The 23110-nt window shown below is 41.8% G+C and overlaps 1 protein-coding gene across 1 annotated transcript in view; it reads left to right on the forward strand.

Annotated features, from left to right (window-relative positions):
- STK10 (serine/threonine kinase 10) overlaps positions 1-23110 on the forward strand; it is a 198625-nt gene that overhangs the window by 42420 nt on the left and 133095 nt on the right. The window contains exon 2 of the mRNA XM_089659470.1: positions 10301-10465. Within this exon, the coding sequence (XP_089515596.1) occupies positions 10301-10465 (165 nt within the window). The remainder of the gene's footprint in view (positions 1-10300; positions 10466-23110) is intronic.

The raw sequence follows: 23110 nt of genomic DNA on the forward strand, positions 1-23110 counted from the left end.
ACGTCCTTCTTTTAAATTTTTTGTTTTAGGTCAAATTATTTGGTATTGTCTCATCTCGTGGTGATGGCAAACTGTGGTATTTACCTAAATGTCTAAACGTTCATAATTTGCAATAAAGCATAATTTTCTAATACATTTTGGGGTATCGCTTTCTGTCCATTATGTAACCTCTTTTTTCTTGTGAATTTCTTTTCACACACCCCTTTTTTGCTGTATGGATGACCAGACCCAGTCATACCACCTATATGTTGGAGAATGCACAAATCCACAGTGAAATAGCTTGAAACCGATCCAAAGTAAAATTAATTGAACAAGGTCCTCTCTGGCCTACATACAGCCTCAGACATGACCTTTTATTCCACCACCTATGCTGTATCTACCTAATGACTGAGATGGGTACTTATTCTCAGAACTAAGTCAGGTGGAATTCTAAGCTGAAGGTTACTCTTTTAACTTCACAGCCGGGTGCCCACTGCTGCTTCCGATCGCCCAGGCAATTTCAGCGGATGTGGGAGCGAGTACCTGTCAAATGCTGGTACCCGCTCCCCCCCCCCCCCCCCTCCCCGCTTCCCAAAGGTGCCTTAATGGGGAGCGGGGGAGACACAGGCTTAAAGCGGAACTTCCCCTTTTGGGTGGAGTTTCACTTTAATTAAAATGCTATAGGTTCCTCTCAGTTGGTGGTGTGATCATTAATGCGTATCTAAACCCCAGAATGAAATTTTATGTATTGCAGTTTACCTATTCTTGGATGTGGTGGCTGGATTTCTTTTCTTTCTTCACACTTCTTTATGTTCACCTGGTGATTCTGCCACTATACACTTCCTGTTGTAGAATGACAGCCATACTGTGTCCCCCTAGGGTAGTTCATTAGGACTACATAATACCTTCCTATCTTCAGAACATACAGGAAGGTGTTTTGTAGTCAACAGCTAGGAACAATCCTAACTGATAACTATCCACAGAGTAAGGGAGCATTGGAAGTTATCATCTCATAAGATTTCTGGGTGGATGGACAGCTACTTTTTTTTTTTTTTTTGCACTTGTCGAACAGATGTAACAAAATGCTTTTCAATGGTATAATTAACAAACCATCATACTGAAGCAAATGGAAGAAATTTGTTGTTTACACACTTTTTTCGTGCTAAATTCCCAGTAGGTGTGTGTTTTTGTTTATTTATTTGAATAGTTGCATTGGCCTACCTTGGACCATAGTAAGGCTGCATATTCCATACCTAGCCAATCCATGTGGAAAAGGAGAATAACTGTAGTAGCTGTTGCTACTGCAGTGATTCTTGCTGTCTTCCAGGTCCCATGCAATACAGCAGCTCTGCTGCATAGTAACTACAGGGGTTCATTCACTCAGCCCAGGAACCATTGAGAACACTTAGCATTTTTTCAATGAATGCAATCCTTTCTCTGATTGAACAAGGTGGAGAGGCAAGGTGGTCTCCACCTAGTCAAATTGTCTAATCATAGAATGCCTTGTATTCCTTGAGAAAAATACAAGGCATTCTCTGTATGGTGCTTGTGCCAGGTGTGCAACCCCTTGTGGTTACTATGCAGCAGGGAGGCTGCTTGTCATGGGATCCAGAAGGCAGTGAGGATCACTACAGTAGTAGTGATTCTCCTCTTCCTCAGGGATCAGGTATGGAATATGCACACTTCCTTTGGGCCAACGATCATGGATCCTTCAGGGCTTGTGTAATGTCTTTCATTGTATACTGTACTTGTACCCTTGAAAGAATTCAAACAACTCTTAAGAATAAAAATAGCATTGTGGCTTGAAGAAGTTGGACACCTTCTACAAAATGAAAGTCTTGTCCATCACTACACTTCTGCTTTATAAACTGTAAAGAGTCCGAGCTTGTGGATTTCTTTCAGTTCCTACATATAAGATGACTCAAAATAATAGCTTTTACTAACCAGACTCTTGCTATGGTGTTAAAGTCTTCTCTGAAATGATGCTATTTGAGGTTCAATATCCTCAGTCCTCAGACGGGGTAACTAAATCTGCTCTCCAGCTGCATTACAAATGTCAGTGAATAAAAAAAAAAGTATTAAAATTGCTGTATATGCAATGCTTCTGTTCTTGCTTATCCAATTTACTTCTTGTTGCCTGACAGCAGACACAACTAAAATGTAAAGGGACAGTCCAAGTCCAAGATTTGGTGGAATAAAGTGATATTAAAGCTTTTTTTTTTCTGGTAAAATAATAAACATTTTATACTTGCCTGCTCTGTGCAGGCTGCTCTTTTGCACAGAGCAGCCCCGATCTTTCTTTTCTCGGGTCTCTCGCTGGCACTCCTGTTACCTATTAATCAGCAAGTGCCCCCAGGAAGCCGTATTCTATGGGGGAACTTGTGCAGGCTCCCTCCCGAGCCTCAATGCTTGCGTCTATTGACACAAACAGGACAGCTCGGCCCCGCTCCCTCAGCACAGGATTTGATTAACAGCAGAAGGTATCAATGGCTCCTGCTGTTATCAATCTGCCCAGAGAGGAGGGACAAAGCTGGGAGAGCCGCTGCTTTCATGCACAGCACAGGATCAGGAATAGGCTCAGGTAAATATAATGGGGGACGGGGGAATTCTGTTACATATAAAATGCATTAAGGTAAAAAAACTTTTAGGCACACTTGGATGTTTATTAAATGGAAACTATAACTATTTGATTTGCTTCTAAATGTATGTTTGTTTTTTTTTCTTACTATCTTTTACTTTTCCTTGCAATCTATTTTTTTATTATATTATATACAAAGTATTTTAAAACTGATAGAAACACCCTCTTTTCAATGGGCATTCCTGTCACTTTCTTCTGACAGTTCAGTACATAGACAGTCTACATCTAAGTGATCAGCCTGAACCAACTGCATACAGCACTTGCTGATTCTTAGCTTTTAGTCCTTCTTGTGCACTATGCTGTTTGAATGCAAATTTCTTTTTCACTTTTGGAGCATTCTGTCAGCAGGAATGAGTGTAGCTGGAAAGCACAAGTGCCTGCTGTCAGATTTGAGTACTTGGAGTTTACACTGCAATGTACATTAATACTATCGCCATTGTGAACACACTGTGGGTTTTATTTACTATCCTGAAAATTTGATGGTGAACTAGAACTGCTCAGATCTCCTTGTGTCATTTGATTTCCATGGGTTGTGCATTCTGGCCAATTTTTTTGATGCGTGTTCACACCTCTAGCCATTTGTAGACAGCTCTAGACAGTGGATTATAGAAAAGGAATGGTTTGTCTGGGTTATTTAACAGATCTCTTTTTACCTGTGAATCAATGAACAATATGGGTGTTATTTACTAAAACCGTTGCAAAATTTGGCGCAGAACTGCAGAGAAACCAATTAGCTTCCATATTTTATCGTCAAAGCTTAATTGAACAAGCTGAAGTTAGAAGCTGGTTGGCTACCATGCACAGCTGAACCAGATTCTGAGTGCTCCAGTTTTAGTGAATCTCCTCCCGTGTGTGCCTGTTGTCCATGCAGATGCCTGCTTTGTATCTGAAGAAAACATTTTACAGTTGTTTGGATGTGAGGAGGGTTGACAGCAGATTCTACAACCCCAGTTTGAATGGTGTGTAATAACTCTAGCATGATTTGAACATTGGAGATATTGTATTGTTATCTGCATCCCTAAAGTGGATCTAAAGGCAGAAGGTTTTTTTTTTTATCTTAAAGTGTTACTAAACCCAGGACTCTGCATTTACTATATCTGGTTTCCCACAGAACATGGAAATGCAATTTAGTAAATATAAACGGCTAAATACCTTTTCTCATTAGCAGTATGTAGCAGTCTTGTGACTTCTAGCAGTGTCCAGGCGAGCACATGTTAAAGCTTGTAGGAGGAGTTTTAATTTTTCTTTTGGAGGTTGCAGGACCCTTGACCTCTGTCTGGACAGTGCTGATTGGCCCTGTGCTGATCACATGCACTCTCCCAAGAAAAAAACCTCTTACAATAAACACCAAACTGAGCATGTGCAGGGTGACTCCACATGATATGCCTTATTAGGAGATAACAGGGGGCACTGATAGAAGGGGAGTCAGTATCAAACAGCCTTTTTACACAATTCAGAGGATTAACCCCTTAGGATTCTCAGTGAGTATAACAAGCATGCTTTACTGCATATACAGACTGATTTTACTGTTGTGGGTTAGTAACACTTTAATGATTCTATGCATGAAGGCAGAAAACATTCTGGGTGCTGCTTCCCCCAGGTCTATCTCTCCTCATTGGCAAACACAGCAGCGGGAGCCATTGGCTGCTGCTGTCAATCACAGCCAGTGAGCCAATGAGGGAGCAGGGGGCTGGGCTAAGCCATGCTCTGTGTGTGAAAGGACAATGTCCATTCACAGGAGCACAGCTCAGGAGTGAGCCTGCTCAAGTGCCTCCATAGGAAGAGGCTATTGCTGTTGGGGACACTCGGCAGGGATGAAGCCAGGACTGCTAGCAGGGGACCCAAAAAGAAGCATATTGGGGCTGCTCTGTGCAGAACCATTACACAGACCAGTCAGGTATAGCATGTTTGTTTTGTTTTTTGTTTCTTTACTTACAACCTTTAGGCTACATGTACACGGTAACTGCCACAGATGTTCACTCTATTGGCAGCAGAGAAACGCTAAACATGGCAAAAATGTGTTTTGCACTTGAATGTTCATTTTATTGGACAGAGTACTTGCCATAGAAATGAATAAACGCTGAAGTTGTGTTTTGACTTTTTTTTTTGTCCAAAACGTTCCTCCTTTGATTGCAATTCTTCTACGTTCAAAAGAGGAACGTTTAACCACCCTAGTGGTCTGATTATGTCCATATTTCTGTGCTCAAAGCGGTACATTTTTTTGCATTGAAATATGTATTTTGTTTTATTGTAGGCCTGTCATTTTTAGGAATAACTCACTGAAATTTGTCCGAACAAGAGTCTAGTAAGGATCCCGGGTATGTTAAAATTTGAAACACGAAATCATAATTATAATTTAATAAATAATCATTAAAAATAATAAAATTAATTCAATAATATAATCAAACCAAAAACACTGAAATTTGAAATATAGCGCCAAGTTCGCACATCACTGAGCAAAGTCACAAAATCGTTTTCAGTGTCTGATGACGAATTTCCCCACGAATCATCACTCAATTCTGCAAGTAGTTCTAATTTACTATCGCTGTTCTCTATCTGGTCTAAAACCGATTTTGACCTAAAGGGACGCTTTTTGGACGCCATGGACGTTTCTCAGTGTCCAGGCAGAAAGTACAGTAAAAATGTAGGCAGGGCACAGGACAAAGCACTAGGGACAAAATGTATGTGAAATGGTTTGATACAGTAATGTTTTACTATGTTATTTTAGTGAATTTAGTGAATGTCACTTTTTGTCATTTTCAAATTTCCCACCGTTCCGTCCCCATACATCCCGACGTCGCAGGGGATGGAACCCAGAAGACAGATGCCAGCATCCGCCGGAGGATATTACAGGGGACACTGCAGGAGGGACATCGCAGGAGCACAGGACAAGGTAAGAGAAGAACAGATCCCGGAGCAGCGCCGCATGGGAAGCCCGAGTGTAGCTCGGGGTTACCGCTTGTGGTAGTGAAACTTTACCCCGAGCTACACTCGGGAATACCGCCAGTGAGGTTAACTGCCCTTAAACTCCGATAAAAGCCTATGTGTAAGGAAAGCCAAAAAAGGGGGTGCACTCTCGTCGTGCATTGCCGCGGTAAAAAACAAATTTAATAGCAAGCGTAAAAGTGCATAATCACAAACCAAAGCAGATATAAAACAGAGACAAAGAGCCAGTGGTAATGGTCCCTGTGCTCTGAAGAAGGGAGTGCGTCTCCCGATACACGTTAGCTAACTACATCTATAGTTCCCCTTTATCTGGGACCATTACCACTGGCTCTTTGTCTCTGTCCTCTGTCCTTTATCAGTACTAAGATTTTTCGATCTCAAAAGGGCTGCATCTCCGAGAACGACAGATACAGTCAGCATGAAGATTTGAGCGCTGGTTTCGTTTAACTTGACATCTTTAAAGCCTATGTGTGCTTGGACACACAGGTATTTACGGAGTTGAATTCAGGGGCTTTGGCAAGAAAATGCCAAAAGCTCCTAAACTCATGTTTAGGAGCAGCAGTATACATGAGGCCTAAGGCTTTGTTCACATATGGGCATTTTGAATTTTGCACGCAAATTCAAAACACTCTGCTAAAATGAGAAATCACTCGTCACAAATTTCAGGTGTCATTCATTTTAATGGCACCTAAAAATGCAGTGTGGTTCTGCCATAATTGCTCCTTTTTGGGCGACAAGCTTTGCACCTCGCACCTCGTTTTTAGGTTCCATTAAAATGAATGTCACCTGAAATTCGCATTGTGCAGTTTCTCGTTTTAGTAGAGCTTTTTGAAATCGTGGGCAGGATCATGGAGATTCTGCCCACGATTCAAAATGCCCATATGTGAACAGAGCCTTGGAATCACTTTAATCCATCCTTGGCTGACAACATTCAGATATGTCCTCTACAACTGCTTCTGCTTGGCAGCATAAAAGCCCAGATTATTTACTGTTCTTTGAGAACTCTAGTCGGTCTATGAATTTTTGCTTAATGGTTTCTGCAGAAGCTCTTACCAAGTAGGATGATTTTTGAATCATTCACCTTTCGCTGACAAGTGTCTTATTGGCTCTCTTTTCGATCTGGTGTTTTGTAAATGAGGTGACTGCTAATATGAGGTAAGCTCCTTCTGCTAAGCTATTAAACTCCCGTGTAGCTTAGTTTTATGTTTTGTGCTGATTATATAATGATTACTGCTTTGTGCAACAAGATGAGGCCTGGAGAGTTCCAAAGTCCTCTGCTTAATAAAGGGGGCTTTTGAAACTATTTTTAGAACCACAAAATAGAAGGAAAATTCTTGGAAGGATTTAATGGAATTACTTTGGGTGACTTTTTATAAATCTTTGCACATATAATTCACACAACTTTTACTCAGGATATACACATTATTCTAATTGGATTCAGTTGGAACAATGAGTATATATTGGGTGAAGATAGTTTGAATAAGTTCGCAATATATTTAAATCAAGCTGCTCTAACACATATACCAGTAAGACACAATTTAAGGTATTCCTGACATAGCACTCATTTTCCCCAATTTGTGCAAAATCTTAAAAATCAGAAAGATCTGTCATTAAAAGGCACTAAACTCGCCACCTCATCTGTGCCATCATACACAATAGAAATGATTTGTGTGGCTGAATGTTTACAATTGACTATCAGTCAAGAAATCAACAAGTGATGTAGTAGCAGGGGCGGTCTGACAACTCATGGGGCCGCCGGGCAATAGGGGATCATGGGGCCCCCTGTTTTCTTGCCCAAACTCAAAAAAGCCTATGAAAAAGGTACCAGGGGCATCTCATGGGGCCCCCTACTGACCCAGGCGCTCGGGCAGTGCCCGAGTTTCCAAATGGTCAGTCTGCCGCTGCGTAGTAGATATAATGTAACTCAAAACTTGATCCTCTGTATTTACTTGCACTGAACAAACCAGTTACCTTTTAGATACAAAGTGGTGCAGTGCAAAAGCCCTTAGTTTATCTGTATAAGAATCAGGCGGCCATTCCAGTGAAATCCAATTATCTGCCAAGGCAAAATGTCTCCAGTGTGTCCAGTTCACACCACTGCATTGTGGTAGTGCGTGAGAGGAGTGCACACAGCGCAGTTGGCAAATGAACTGATGAAATGTCTCTGACATTTCAATAAAGTTAAGTAAAAAAAAAAAGGAGCCAGACTCTGAGGAAGAGGGTTACCCTCTAAACATGTGAGCCGGATTTGGCCCCTAGATGCCATTTCATTGAGGTCAGGGTCATTTAGCATGTGGATTAATGCATCTTGTGGCTATCTATGTGCGATCTGTCACCACTTGTTTGTGAGTATAATATTTTTACACGTTTTAATATACAGTTATCGTGGATAATGCACTAGACCAGTGCGCTCTTGTTTTATTCCGTCCTTGTGACATTTCTCTTACGTGTGGTACCACTGCTGACAGCATGATATGGGAAGGGGTTTTCTTTAAGTAACGCCCTTTTATAATCAACTGTCTGCTGGCCACCTGTTTAATGAATAATTAGATTCACTTGCAGTTGAATTCTTGTTAATTAAGATTTTGTTGTCTAAAATGTAGCTTTGCTCCTAAGACTTTCAATGGGATGTGTTCATTTTTGCAACATGGCCATGAATGAATTTGTTAGGAAAAATACTTTTTTGTGTGTGCAAATTAACAAATCTTGTTTGCAATCAATGACCCTCATTTGTGGGACTATTTTGTAGTATAGTGTCTCATAGAAAATGTTGATTCTGAAAGGAAAGTAAAGGTTTTCTGACATCTGTTGGGGTGTACTCATTTATGCTGAGCAGTGTATATCTTTTGTTTAACCCCCGTGTTCTGGATTAAGATAGAGCGCCATGGGCATTTCTTCTTTTTCTTTTCTTAAGCAATCTGTATATTGCAGTAAGCATGATTGCACCAAGTAATGGTCAGTATAGCAACACTTCATGCCCACTGGGTCTCTACCATGTTGGAGGGATGTAAAGTCTGTGTCTAGCATCAACTTATTTGGCCTTAAAGTCTTCATCAGGATGCAGGATTAGAAAAATATCACTTGCCATTCGTAATTAGGAAACATTTTGTAAGGACGCTGCACATCATGTCAATGCTTAATAAGCAATACAAAACTAAAAAGCTCTAACTCATACTTGGTACAAATTATGACATTGAGTGCAAAGTAAGATGATGGATAAATCTTACAACATTTTTAAGCATCATCGATTTTGTGCACATGACCACGTAATGTAATGTATAGCTCTGAGCACAGTTTGAATGCCCTAGCTCACCATTTTGGAACAAATGCAGTAAAATACCTAATGAAAGGTATTTCTTAACACAGTAGAGATGGCCTGGTAGTTAGCAGTTATATCCCTGCAGCACAAGTTTGGTTCCCCTACCTGTTCTATTGAAGTGGTTAAGGGTATTGATGCCAGAGGCAATGAGGCTATTAGACTTTCCAGAAGGAGAGGTCAGCAATAGTAGCTGCTTCATGTTTTATTTTTTGTACAGATTTCCTTTAATTATAGGCCCACGTGGCTGATTATATGACTATGGTAGGGACAGATAAGGTCCATGCTGTGCAACTCTTAGATTGTAAGCTCTAAGGAGCAGGGCCCTCTGATTCCTCTTGTACTAAATTGTATTGCAACTGTTCTGTCCTCCTTCATTTTGTAAAGTGCTGCGTAAACTGTTGGCGCTATATAAATCCTGTATAATAGTAATAATACTGATGTGTGACAGTGGTGGAGAATTTACCGTATGATGATGCTATTGAGATTAATCAGTAGACACTTGGCAGATTAAAGAATCTAATGAAGGAATGTATTTAGAATATGTGCTGTTCTAGGCAACACAAAATCTGCTGGCTACCAGCCCCCCTCTTCTCCCCCAGAGAGAGACTCGCCATCACAGCGGCTCCCTTCCCGGAGTCTCCCCAGCCGCTCCCACAGCTAACATTTGAACCCACCCATGACTGCTGCCCAGCCCCAGTGCTCAGGAGAACCAGCGTCCCTTCTGGGAGGGGGGGGGGGGAATGCCGCCCAAGGCACACGTCTTGTTTACCTCATGGCAACTACGCCCCTGATGTAATGGTCAATTTAAACCAAGAAGTTCAATCACTGTTTTGTACTTTTTGGACTCTTAGAGCAATGTATTCAACTTGTATGGAACCTTAAAGTTTGAAAAAGGCTGGGTTAGAGTATCAGAACACTAGATCTACTGCATATCACAGTAGATCCAATGTTCTAATACTCTAACCCAGCCTTTCTCAACCTTTTTAACACAGAGGAACCCTTGAAATAACTTTCCAGTCCCAGGGAACCCCTGCTAAAAATGATTGTCTACAACTCATGATAAACTAGTGTGTTGGTCAGTGGGAAGAATGTTCTTTACACTTGTGGTCATTGGAAAGAATGAACCCCTTATAGAACGTTAAAGAAATTGCTCAAGCAACCCCTAACAACCTCTGGAGGAAACCTGGTTGCGAAACCCTCCTCTAACTGCTTAATACTGGGAAAGGTGATCAACTACTTTCATTATCCTTGCTGTTATAAACAAATTGTTTTTTTTTTTTTTTGTTGCAAAGTTTGGCACATTTTTCTGTTTGTAATTCCTTAAAGGTGTGTAATGTCTCGAATAAATATCAATATATATATATATATATATATATATGAAACAAAATGTAAATTTTGCGGCTTTCTTTCATTGCCAGGCCAAAAACAAGGAGACGGGTGTCTTTGCAGCTGCCAAAGTTATAGACACAAAGAATGAGGAGGAATTGGAAGACTACATGGTTGAAATAGACATTTTGGCCACCTGTAACCACCCTAATATTGTCAAGCTGCTTGGAGCGTATTATTATGAAAACAAGCTTTGGGTGAGTAGACATATTAAATCTTGACATAGTAGTTGGTTTATCCAATAGGTGGAAGCTTCTGAAGTACTTCATAATTATAATTAATTTGATATTGGTATTAGAAAGATTTTACCTGTTTAGAGCTGATGGGATATAATGCAATTTGAAAAAGTGAACTGTAAGAGAAGCCGACACAGAATGAACATGCTGCAAGTAAGCTGATCTTACTTCAGCTCAGACATTTAGCTGCCCTCTGTCTGACTTGCATCTCCATAGACTCCTATGTCTTGTGCATGCTATTTTTTCCAACTGCCCATGAATATATTAGTGTATCATTGCCTGTGGCAAGAAAAACATGATTTGAACTCTGTGACTAACAGTGGAGAGAGCTGTGTAAATAGTGTGCATACAAGCATGCATTTCTGGCATCACTGTTAACCCTTAGTGGCCTTCCAGGAGTGTTCTCTCTTTCTTTCTTTATATTTATAACTGTGTGTGTCATGGAAAATGTAAATGTGTTGGACACTTGTGAAACTGTTTAAGCTTAGTGTAACCACCTCTTCTGTATTATTGTATTTTCCTCCATGCTGTTGCTTTGTCTTCAATCAACGGGGTTAATAAAGAAAATTAATGTAACCTTGTATAATGCCATACAAGGCTTTATTTTCCCGAGGTTTTCTTGATTTATTTTCAGAAGAAAGTGGAAAGAAGGTGTGTTGTTAAATGTGACAAGCTAATGTAAACCCACTTCTATAACTGCCTACCCACACCCATCCATCACAGAAATAATTTGCAGAGAACTAGAATATCCTTTCTAAAAAGTAATGGGAAAAATTCTCTATAAACATGCAGCATAATAAATGTGACTGCAGTAACGTCCACAGAAATAATTCAGCAAGGTTACAAATTTCATTGCTATCACTAAAGGCTAATTCACACGAGCATCATCCTTTGCCACTTCTCTGGAAAGTGATCCATGGTGACTTGATTTGTTGCCTCCTCACCACCCATTTTAACCCTGAAAAGCCTGCATGACTTGGATGCAACCAGTCGCGTTTGATGGAAGTACTGCCCACAGAATGTGATGAGGTATAATTTTTTCCATTTCCATGAAGCAAAGCATCCCAGTCATGGCATATGTACAGCCCTATGCAACTGTATGTCCTCTATAAGTTTGACAGTAAAATCAAGGCTCAACTGCTTGTTTTTAGTCCTGCCCCTGTGAACAAGGCATAAAATAACTACAGTACAATTGGCTGCTGTAGGTTACTGTACCTTCCATTATTTACTGCTCTGATAAAAATGCAGAAGAGGTTAAAATCATGCCAAACCAAGGTATTACTCACTAACAAAATTAGGGTTAAAAGCACCCACCCTAACTCCCCCCCCCCACCCCAATTCAGTAGTGCCCGTGTAGTTGTGGCTCCAGGGGACAATAACTCCTCAATTTATTGCTGTCAGTGGAATGGTGGCCCCCAAGAGAATATTATCCCCCTTCCCCCCAAACTATTGGTGTCAGTAGGATAGTGACCCTCAGAAGACAATGACCCCCAAATGATTGTTGTCAGTGGGATTGTGGTCCCCATGGGAGAGTAGCCCCCAAATGAATCACCTCTGAATTTGTTGGTGAAGGTAGGATTGTGAGCCCCCATGGCAGATTAGCCCCTTCATTCACTTACATCAGTGAGATGGTGGCCACCAGGTAAAAATAGCTCATGGATGTCAGTGGAAACGTCACTGTCATTGGATAGTGACTAACCAACCTAATTGTTTTATCCTGTCTGCGTTGTATGGTCTTTTTTCAAAAATTAGTGCAAGTTTACTCTGACTGCCTAGTGTGGGTTTCAGCACTTTATTTCTTGCACTGCTTCTTGAATACGGACCTTTGTCTACTGACATCCAATGGTTAACTACTGTCATGTCAAGCTGTGTTCAGTATTTACCAGCAATATACTGCAGGGTGCTATAATAACAATTAGCAGAGGGTATTGTACTTTGATGTCCACGGTTTATGAAACACTGTCTGCCATTGTTTCGCATTCTCTACTCTGGTGATGTCATGGCTCATATGTCCATTTTCTGCCCATCCAGTCCAAAGCGAGGAGGTGCGACTTTAACAGCCAACCAATCGTATCCAGCATCTAAAGCCAACTCCTTGATTCTGTTATCCACACTCTCAATCTTCTCTTCTCTTGGATTGTAGGGTTACGTTTCAGGCATTCGCTCTGTTTTTCGGGCCATACAATAGTTGTTGGTCCTGGGTTCCAATGTATAACCCCTGGCAAAAAGTATGAAATCACCATTCAATTGTTTAATTGCGTAGCAAAAAAAAATTAATCACAGACATACTTCAGAACTATTTTTCATTTAACATTCCAACCTTCTGGCTTTACGAAACACTTAAAAACCATAAAAAGAAAGCTGTAGTCCAGTTGCAACTGTTTTTGCAGATCAAGCAGAGGAAAAAATATGGAATCACTTTAAGTGATACTAAACCCAGGACCCTGCATTCACTAAATCTGGTCCCCCACAGGACACAGAACATGGAAATGCAATTATTTTAGTAAATATAAGCTGCTAAATACCTTTTCTCATCAGCAGTTAGAGCAGTCTTGTGACTTCAGCAGAGCACTGGATAAAGCTTGTAGGAGAAGTGTTCTTTCTTTTCTAGGAGGATGTGAAACCCCTGACCTTCTGTCTGGACAGTGCTGATTGGCCCTGTGATGATCATATGCACCCTCCCAAAGGAAAAAAAAAAAAACCTCTCTAGCAATACACACCAAACTGAGCATATGTATGTAACTATGGATTCAGTCTGTATCAGGTGGATATTTGAACAAGAGGAGGGGCAGAGAAGAAAGGATCAAACAGCCTTTTTACACAATGCAGAGGATTAACCCCTTAGGTTCCACAGTGAGTATAACAAGCATGCCATACTGCATATGCGGACTGATGTTACTGTTGTGGGTTTAGTAACATTTTAAAGTGTTACTAAATTTACTACACTTCTTTCTTTTTTTTCTTTTTTTTTTTTTTTAATCCAAACCGCTTTTATTATCAGAAAAGTAAAGTTATAGCATACAGGGTGTAAAATACACCATACTGTACAGTGTCAGCCTGTGGATGTGCAGATCCACCGAAAACTGAAAACCGCAATCAGTAAACATATAATGCCACATAACAAATAGAACTAAGACAATAAAAGCAAAACAAAAAATTAAGAACCGTAAAGAGTAAACATGTCACTTAGGGCACGATGCTAAAGACCAGTTTGACTTCTCAAGCACAAACCAAGGGGTGTGCAGTGGTGCCTAAGTAGACTTAAAGTATCAAACTTGTAACAACCTATCCATTATCAATTGAGATGGAACAAGCCCAGGTATGTCTAGCCAGCCTTGCCAGACTGTTTGAAATTTACGATGGGCATTACGGTGTTGGTATGTAAATTTTTCTCTAAGCAGTAATGAGTTAACATAATCTGCCCACTGATATCTGGTTGGTGGGGTAGGAGACAGCCATTGTCTAGCAATTAATTTCCTGGCTAGATACAGTAGTCTAGAAGCCATAATATACTCTCTGGGTTGAAATACTTCCTGATCTAATGCGCCTAGCAGGCACATTAGAGGTCCTGAATTATGGTACGATGCAATGCTAGGGAGATAGTTTGTAAGACCTCCTTCCACTATCTAGTCAATTTTGGGCAGTACCAGCTCATATGGATAAAGTCGCCCCTGTGTCCATTGAACCTTGGGCAGTTAAGAGAGTCCCTCCTGCCCCATTGGTGTAATTTTACAAGGGTCCTGTAAGCATGCATGGTGGAGAATAATTGAGATAATTTGTGGGAGACTGAGAGAGAGATCACTGGTACAGACTCCAGGGCAGCATCCCAGAGTTCGCCAGTAAGCTCACCGACATCTTGGGCCCAACTGAGTAACCTCTTTAAGAGAGCGAACTCTGTTAGTGAGAGGTTAGAGAGGAGAGATTAGTCTTGTAAGGCATGGCGACTTGAAGATACTGGTAACCTTGTTTGTGAGCAAGTGCAAATTCAGTTTGGAGCTGTACAAAGGACTTTAATGCTCTCCCTGAATACAGCTGAGCCACAAATTTCATTTCTTTTTCCCTCCAGTCCTGGAATCCCTCTAGTTTGGCTAATTCAGTGTAGTTAGTGTTGCGCCATAACTGGGTACTGGGCAAATACCCAGTCTCATGAAGAGAAATTTTCACAGTTCGCCACAGTCTCTTTAGGAGATCCGCATTGGGGGCTTGAGGAGGGAGGGCTGGTAGAGCCATTTCTAGGTGGGAAAGAGCAGGGAGAATAAGCTCCGAGAAGAGAAATTAGGCCCATGATAAGTCCCCAGTATCCAGTAAGTCTTACCTTACTAGCTGCTGAAGTTGAGTCACCAGGAAATACATCCTGGGGTCAGGTACCGCTAAGCCCCCAGAGTCCTTGCCGTATTGTAAAGTGGATAACCTAATCCTAGCCATCTCTTTTTTCCAGATGAGTTTTTTATGCGGTAGAACCATTTTTTAGGGATCCATATGGGAGAATTGTGAAATATGTAGAGGAGGGGGTCCGCACCATTGTAAGCTCGTAAGAGTAGGGCCCTCTTACCCCTCGTACGTTGTTTGTTGTTGTTGTACTGTGCCATGTATTGTCCCCCCTATTGTACAGCGCTGAGCAAACCCTTTGGCGCTATATAAACTCGTAGTAATAATAATAATAATAATTTTAATTAAATTCTCCCTCCCCACTACCGAAAGGGGGAGCTTACACCAGCTGTTACACTTCAATTTATGGTTTTGGAGCAGGGGTAGAAGATAGAGGTGTAAGTATTGTCTTGTATTAGGCGTGACCACCACCAGCAGATACTTAAATGAGGTAACTATTTGTATCTGCTGTGCGCAAACTGGGAAAGGAAGGTCTACAGGGTCCAAGGGCATTAGGTCAGATTTATTCCAAATAGGGTTCCACAGCCAGGGCTAACAGCAGGGGTGAGAGAGGACACCCCTGCCTTGTACTCCTTTGCAGCTGGAAGTAGTTCAAGAGATCTCCATTGATGCGCAACCGAGCTCTGGGGGCAGCATATAGTATGCGTACACAGTTGATAAATCGAGGTCCCATTCCGAACCTGGACAGCACCTCCCAGAGGTATGACAATTCTATGCTGTCAAAAGCTTTGGCAGCAACTAATGACAGGATGGCCCTGCCTCCAAGATTATGCAATGGGATTTGTAAGTTCAAAAAGAATCTGTGAATGTTATTGGCCATCGCTCTTGAGGGAATAAATCCAGATTGGTCTTTATGTATGATTTTAAAAATGGCCTTTGCTAGTCTGGAGGCCAAAACGTGGGCCAGTAGCTTAGCGTCCGTATTCAGGAGAGAAATGGGGTGGGAAGGAGTCTAGGTATAGCTTATCCTTTCCCGGCTTCAATAACACTGACGCGTTTGGAGGGGCAGTCTCCTCTTCCTCCAAGCTCTCAGGGTCATCCTTAAGAGGATACTCATGAATCTGGGAGCTGATCCTGTGTTCTGGCTGCTTTGTATCTGACACGCTTTTGTTTCTACAATGTTTGTCAGTATATTTTATTTTGGTTCATTATTGTTATCACCCTAGATAATTCACAAGGCTGGTGTGCCCTCTGTTTTCTTATGTAATGTTTTACCCCTGGTTCACATATATGCGACTGTGTGGGCCTTGTTTTGCATGGGCATGAGAGCCCATTCATTTGAATGGACTCCCGTGCCCCATGACATGCAGAGAAGAAGTCCTTGCACTTCTTCTGAAAACGCAGCCTGCACAGAAACCTCGGTTCCCAGTACAGCTGCATTTTCCAGTGCGGGCGGCGTGCCATTAGAACTAATGGCATCTGCCCGCGGGTCCGCATTCCTCTGTGCGGGTGCACGGATTTTCGTGCGGATCTGTAGCCACACCATCCGCACAGATGTGAACCTAGCCTAAAGCAAGGCTGGTAGAAGTATTCTTCCATACCTATTATAAATTTCAAAAGGTAGGCCATCAGATCCTGGGGATTTATTATTAGGGGCCATCGCCAAAGCCTCTGAGATTTCCACTATAGTAATGGGTGACTCCAGCCCTTTCTGGTCAACCTCCAAGAGACTAGGGAAAGGGCAGGAGTCTAAAAACTGAGTCAATTCAGAGTGCGTGGCAGTTGTTTGAGGCGTAGAGGTCTTCATAGAAGTGACGGAAGGCATGTAAGATAGCAACATGGGCCGTACAGACCTCACCGTTGGCATCCCTTATACTATTTATAGTAGAAACCTCCTGCTGTGCTTTTGCTATGAGGGCTAGGAGATGCCCCGCATTTTCTCTTTCCTCAAAATATTTCTGTTGAAAAGAAAAAGGTACTTTTTACAGCAGTTTGCACAACCACAGAGTTATAGAAGGCATGGGCTTCCAACCAAGATTTGCGGTTGGAAGGGCTTGAGTCTTTCTGTCGAGCATCTAATCACACTAAGTCTTCCCATTCTTTGGATCTATGCTTAACAGCTGAAATTTCCTGTAAAATTAGGTCTCTTAGGAAGGCCTTTAATGTATCCCAAACCACCCCTGCGAGGCCAAACCATCATGCCGCTGTAGACAGTCTGACAGTGCCTCTGGAATTGGGTAATTTACTGGAAATAATGTCAGCCAAAATGGATTGACCTTCCACAGTGGGTGAGATTGAATATATTGTGTTTGCAATGTAACCCAAAAAGGGGCATGGTTAGACAGAGTTCTGGGTTCATAAGCTTCATCTAACATATATGGCATGATAACCGAGTTACTAAGTCCCATACCTATACGTGATAGCCCATCATGAGTAACAGAATAACAGGAATAACATTTTGTAGTCAGATATTTCTCCCTCCACACATCTTGGAGACCTAGTTCTAACAACAGGTTAGCAAATTGGGTAGGTTGGGAGAACAAAAGTCTATCCCTGTTGCTTAGAGACAATTTATCTATAGAGGGGAGTAAGCAATTGTTGTTGTCTCCCAGCACCAGGAGGGGGATATCAGGGTATAGTACCATAAATTGTGCTAAACGTGTGAGGACATCCGTTGAGAAGGGTGGAAGGATATTTATATCGCTGCCACAATGCAGCGAAACCCATTCAATGTACACAGTAAGAACACATATCTGCCCCCCTTACCTATCTGCTCCTGTATATAATTAAATTGTGTAGTTTTAGAAATAAGAGTGCTCACTCCTCTAGAGAATGTGGAATAGTTAGAATGATATCGAATTGGAAATAGACAGGAGCGGAGTGAGCAAACAGTTTCAGGCTTCAAATGGGTTTCTTGAAGACATATGACAGATGGTTTAAAACTTCTGAGCAAATGGAAAACAGCCCCACGTTTGGATTTATCCCCCAGTCCTCTAACATTCCAGAAGAACAATAACAGTTCCTTACGTTGCAGAGTAATAATTGCTTTTAAAATGGTATGAGGGATAGCCCAGCCGGGCATATTTATAGAGTCACACAAATAATGTAAAAGCTAAAAGGGCTCGGGGGGGAAATACAAGTGAGATCCAAGACCATGGTACTTGATAGGACCGGGTCCTCTGTTTGAGAAAGACAAGAGGTGTGGGCAGAGTACAAGGCACCATTCAACATATAGGTGACCCAGGTGTACCAGTAACAAACTAAATTGAAATAGCAACAATGCTTCAATTGGGTAGGCCAAGAGGGCTATAGTCGTGGATGCATGAGGCTTAGGCAGGTGGCCTAAAGATCCATACAGGACCAAAAACATGGTGGGGTAAACACGTTGCCCCGTGGGCATGCAGGCAGTCAGGTGTGAAGGTTATAAAAAAAAAAAAGGAACCACAAATATGAGAGGGAATGGCAAGGAAACCCCGCCTTACTGCAGAGCTGGGCACAAGGCACAAAGGATTGTCAAGGTCCCCTCGATCATGTTCCTGAAGGATTTGCTAGGCAAAGTTCCGCTCTGTCCAATCAGTTCATGGCAGCGTTGGGGCTGTTGAAGTGAGATGTATCATCAGCGATCACCTTTAGTTTAGGTGGATACAGCATGGTATATTGGACGCCCAGTGCGCTGAGCTGTTTCTTAATGTCCAGGAATTTCGCTCGCTGTTTTTGAGCTTCTGCTGAAAAATCCGGGAACAAGGGATATTTGTACATTGTCAATCGACATGTTGGCTGTGCTTCTGGCTTTGGAAAGGATAGTGTCCCTATCCTGGTAATTAAGTAAGCGGAATAAGAAGGGACAAGGAGGGGCGCCAGCTGGTAATGGATGCGCCGGACTCTGTGGGCACACTCTACAGCAAACATGGGGGAAAAGGAGTCTCTCGTAAAGGTGGAGGTTAGCCAGGCTTCAATGAAGGCTACTGGGATGCCAACTGCTCTCACGTTGTACCGGCACAGCCAGTTTTCTAGGTCCCTCAATCTAGCAGCATTGGTAGAAGAAACTGATTGCGCTTAATGTACATCTCTGTGTATTGGCTGCCAGTCATCCTCCAAAGTGCTCACTCTCCCCTCAAGGCGGAGGTGCGGTCGCGCAGCTTCTGCATGTCTTGGTGCACCAGGGACAGCTCTAATTTCATCCCTTTTACTTCCCCAGTGAGATCTGCTATAGAGGAGTTGCAGTTAGTAACCTCAGAGAGAATCTCTCAAAGGGTAGGCTCAGGGTCAGTTTCATCAGGTGGTGTAGCCTGTTGCATATCAGACATGGAGGACAGGGTACTCACTCCAGAGCTGCAGGATGGGCCATCTTGGTAATCCAGATGTGGAAAGGTCTGGTCTGGGCCTGTAGGATCCAAGCCTGGATCAGTGACAGTCCAGGGGCTGTTTCTGTGAGTTTTTCCTGGTGAGCAGCCTGGCAAACAGCTTCTGTGCTGCCTCCTTCTGCTTCTCCTTTGTTGTTTGAAGCGGGGTACCCCCATCTTGGCCAGCAGCCGACTCTGTCACTGTCCTGGCATCCTTCTCCTACTTAGCCATCTCATATCGGAAGCAGAAAGTTGTCCAATGAGAGTGGTGAAGCCAGGGGTTCACATCACGGAGCAAATCAGAGCAGAAGACACAGTGCCAACAGGAGAAAAGTCAGGATCACCAGTGGAGCTATCTAGGCTTACATCCTACTGCATGCAATGCTAGCCACGCCCCCCAAGTTTTCTATCTTAATGCCTTCCGTGGTCTACCAGTACGCTTCCATTTTACAACCTTCCCATTTGATCTGTACTTGGTCCAGATTTTAGACACAGCTGACTGGCAACAACCAACATCTTTTGCAACATTCTGTGATGATTTACCTTCTTGAAGAAATTATATAATTCTCTCCTTTGTTTCAACTGACCTCTCTCTTTGTGTTGGATTCATGTCAATCAGCTTGGTGCAACAGCTCGCCAAGGTGTACAAGCACTGTTTTTTTTTGTTTTGTTTTTTTAATTGCAGACTAGTTACCAGATGTCATCTGATGCAGATGATTGTTTTAGAACTGTAAAGTACATGGTGATTCCATAATATTTTCCTCAGAATTGAGTGATTCCATATTTTTTTTCCTCTGCTTGAGCTGCAAAAACAATTGCAATTGACCAGTTTTCTTTCTTTTTTTTCTTTTTTTTAAGAGCTTCTTAAAGCCAGAAAGTTGGAATGTTAAATGAAAATAGTTTTGAGGCATGTCTGTGATTTTTTTTTTTTTTTTTTTTTTTTTGGGGGGGGGGGGGTTGTTTCTACACAATTAAACAATTGAATGAACATTTTCCAAGAGTGGTGATTCCATGCTTTTTGCCAGGGGTTGTAGACAGGAGGAGGGTGACAGCAGTCGCAGGAAGGTGCAGTCCCATGGTTGAGAACCATTTGATTGACATCTCCTTAGTCTGCTGATGCTTTTGATATGGCTTTTGACTGGAACATCTATCCGTAGAATTAAGAAATCTAAAGTGTCTCTAAAAACTGAAGTCTAGTTTTGGTATTTCTAATTCGAGTGAAACAATGTGGAGTTACATGCTGTTATAACGTGCTCAGATCACACCCTTTACAGAACTTGTTCCAGTTGACAATGTAGCGTGCTGTGATGTTATCAATATATCTCTGCTTTTTCATCCATGTCTCCTGAATGTCTTTGTCATTCTTGTGACAGCAAACCATTGCCATGTGGTGCTAGGTGGTTACTAAAAACCTGTTCTGATGAATTCTAACATACGTGTTTGTGGTATCTGTTTGCATAATCTAACCGTTCATTTTATCAATAACAAATTGTTAGTACATCCTCCTTATGCTATATGTTTGGAATTATTAATGCTTCAGGCATTGCATTGTTTATTATGCAAGAATGCTTGAAAAAAATGCACAAAAGTCACTACTGAGTCACAGCAAGTTGAATATAAGCTAGATTTCAAAAGCCAGTCACCAAGTGATTACTTTTTTTTTTTTTTTTTCCCCCAAGCATTAATGTTCTGCGATCAAGGCACCACTATATTGATTTATAAAGATTCTGTTAATGGCTATTACTGCTTGAAATGACTGATTTTATCATTTATTATTCACACACAACAACAAATTACCATTCAAATTCATAGTAGGATTAAAATTTATGGGCCAAACAAAACTGCTTCCGTGAGAAACATGTCAGTCTGTTGCTGATTTGTGAAGTAACAGTTATTTCATATGTCAGATATCCAAGAAAATTAGAATTCTTTACATTATGTCCACTTCTGTCTTTAGAGATAAGGGTAAAGTAGATCTAACCAGGATGGAAAACAGAGCATAAGGCAGCCCACTATAGATTATACAAATGTTTTCGTTCAATCAGCGGGTTGCATGAAATAAAAATGACTTGATTACTCCATCCAAACATTTGATGTGGATGAGGGAGTCCTCCCCGCTGTGCATTTTGTACTCTGGCAGGGAGACTTCCCTGCCATCAGAATACACTGATCAGCTTCTCCAGCTATATCCGACTGTGCAGGTCAAGTGGAAATTTTCTAACGGGCAGTTGTACAGAAGTCAGTTGGTAGATTGACTTCTGTACAACCACCCTGTCCATACATGGATTGACATTTTGGCCCTTGTATGGCCGGCTTAAGGCATTGATGCACACTGCACAAATTAAATATGTCCATGCATATTGAGAAACAGATGTCTTGCAGTACATGCTGAATACCAATGTCTTCTGCAACTGTAAAAAGACAGTGCTGAGATGCTGGCCTTAGAAGTGTAACTTAATATCTGAAAAAGAGTGTTCTGTATGGATGAGTCAAACTTTGAGGTGTTTACAAAAATGTATGTGAGACCTGGAGCTAATAAAAGGATGATGGAGTGCTAGTTGCTCTCTGAAAAGTATCAGAGTATATCCGTAATGGTATGGGACTGCTTCAGTTCTGGTAAAGTGGGAGAATCATGAAGGATTAAGCCCTGGTTCACACCAACACTACACAATTATTAGGCAAGGTTTATTTTGAAGATTAATTTCCTTATTGAACAACTACAGTGTTCTCTGTCAGTCCAAAATGCTAATAAACCTAAAACCTGAATATTTAAGAAAGTAAAAGTGAGGTTTTGGCTCTTTTAGAACAATATCTATGTGTGCACAATTATTGGGCAACTATTAGTGTGCAGAATTATTATGCAACTAAATGAAAAAAACAAAAATGTTCCCATCTCGCTTGTTTGTTTTATTATTCTCTCTTTAACAGATGAAAATAACTCATAATTTACAAATAAATCGAAGTCCCAGTCTACTTGTCCCTCATGACAATCTACTTGTCCTGTTAAAAAGAAATAATTTTTTCCCAAGATGAAAAAAATATGAAGGATTGATGTTTTTTTTAGGCAGAGGTGCTTTCAGTAATGTCTGGGGCTTTTAAAAACGAAAGGGGTTTTATGGTGACTTGAACTTTTAATGTTTTTAACAATGCGCTGTTTTATCTCCTACTCACTTCTGGGGGGAGGAGGCAAGTACATCTGTATTGGAAGCCTGCTGAGGTGGCCAATCAGTAATGCGGCTGGAGGGATGGGTGGGGGGTGAGGGATCACAAAAAAGTTAAAAATCCATCAGAGAGCTGGTGGGAACTTTGATTGCCACAGCATCCTTTTAACTCCGACACATATGAATTACACAGGTTATGGGGCTAATTTGATGAAAATAGGGCACTAAATGAGTTTAAGACCACCTTATTCAGACACAGAACCTGTGTAAATAATAGGTGTCTTTTTAAAGGGATGAGGTGGCAACTCACTGGTGCATTTGTCACTTACTGCTTCTCCTTTTCAAATCCACCTGTCACTATATTTTTACTCAGCTGCCAGCCAGCCACATTGCTGTGGAATGTGAATCTACATGAAGGGGAGTCAGCAGTATTCCAGGTTAGTCAGTGTAAGATCAGGTGCGGAGAGGACTGTCCTGGTGTGGAGGAGCAGGCGGTGGTAACACCCTCAGCTTGAGCTGACCATGACTGTGTGGAGGAAAGAGGGGAGGGGGCGTGACCTTGCTTCAATCTGCCAATGACACTTGGGAGTGCAGGACTATCCTGGTGTGGAGGAGGAGGTGGACGGAGCACCCTCAGCTATATCCTGCAATGACTGTGTGGAGGAGGGGTTGTTGGGGGGGCGCAGCGCAAGCCGATCTGCCAATGAGGCCTGAAAGTGCAGGACTATTCTGGTGTGGAAGAGGAGGTGGCGGAAGGAGGGACACCCTTGGCT

The sequence above is a fragment of the Staurois parvus genome, unplaced genomic scaffold (genome assembly GCF_062004578.1).
Source record: "Staurois parvus isolate SC_StPar_1 unplaced genomic scaffold, SC_StPar_1.0 ptg001158l, whole genome shotgun sequence".
Lineage (NCBI taxonomy): Eukaryota > Metazoa > Chordata > Amphibia > Anura > Ranidae > Staurois > Staurois parvus.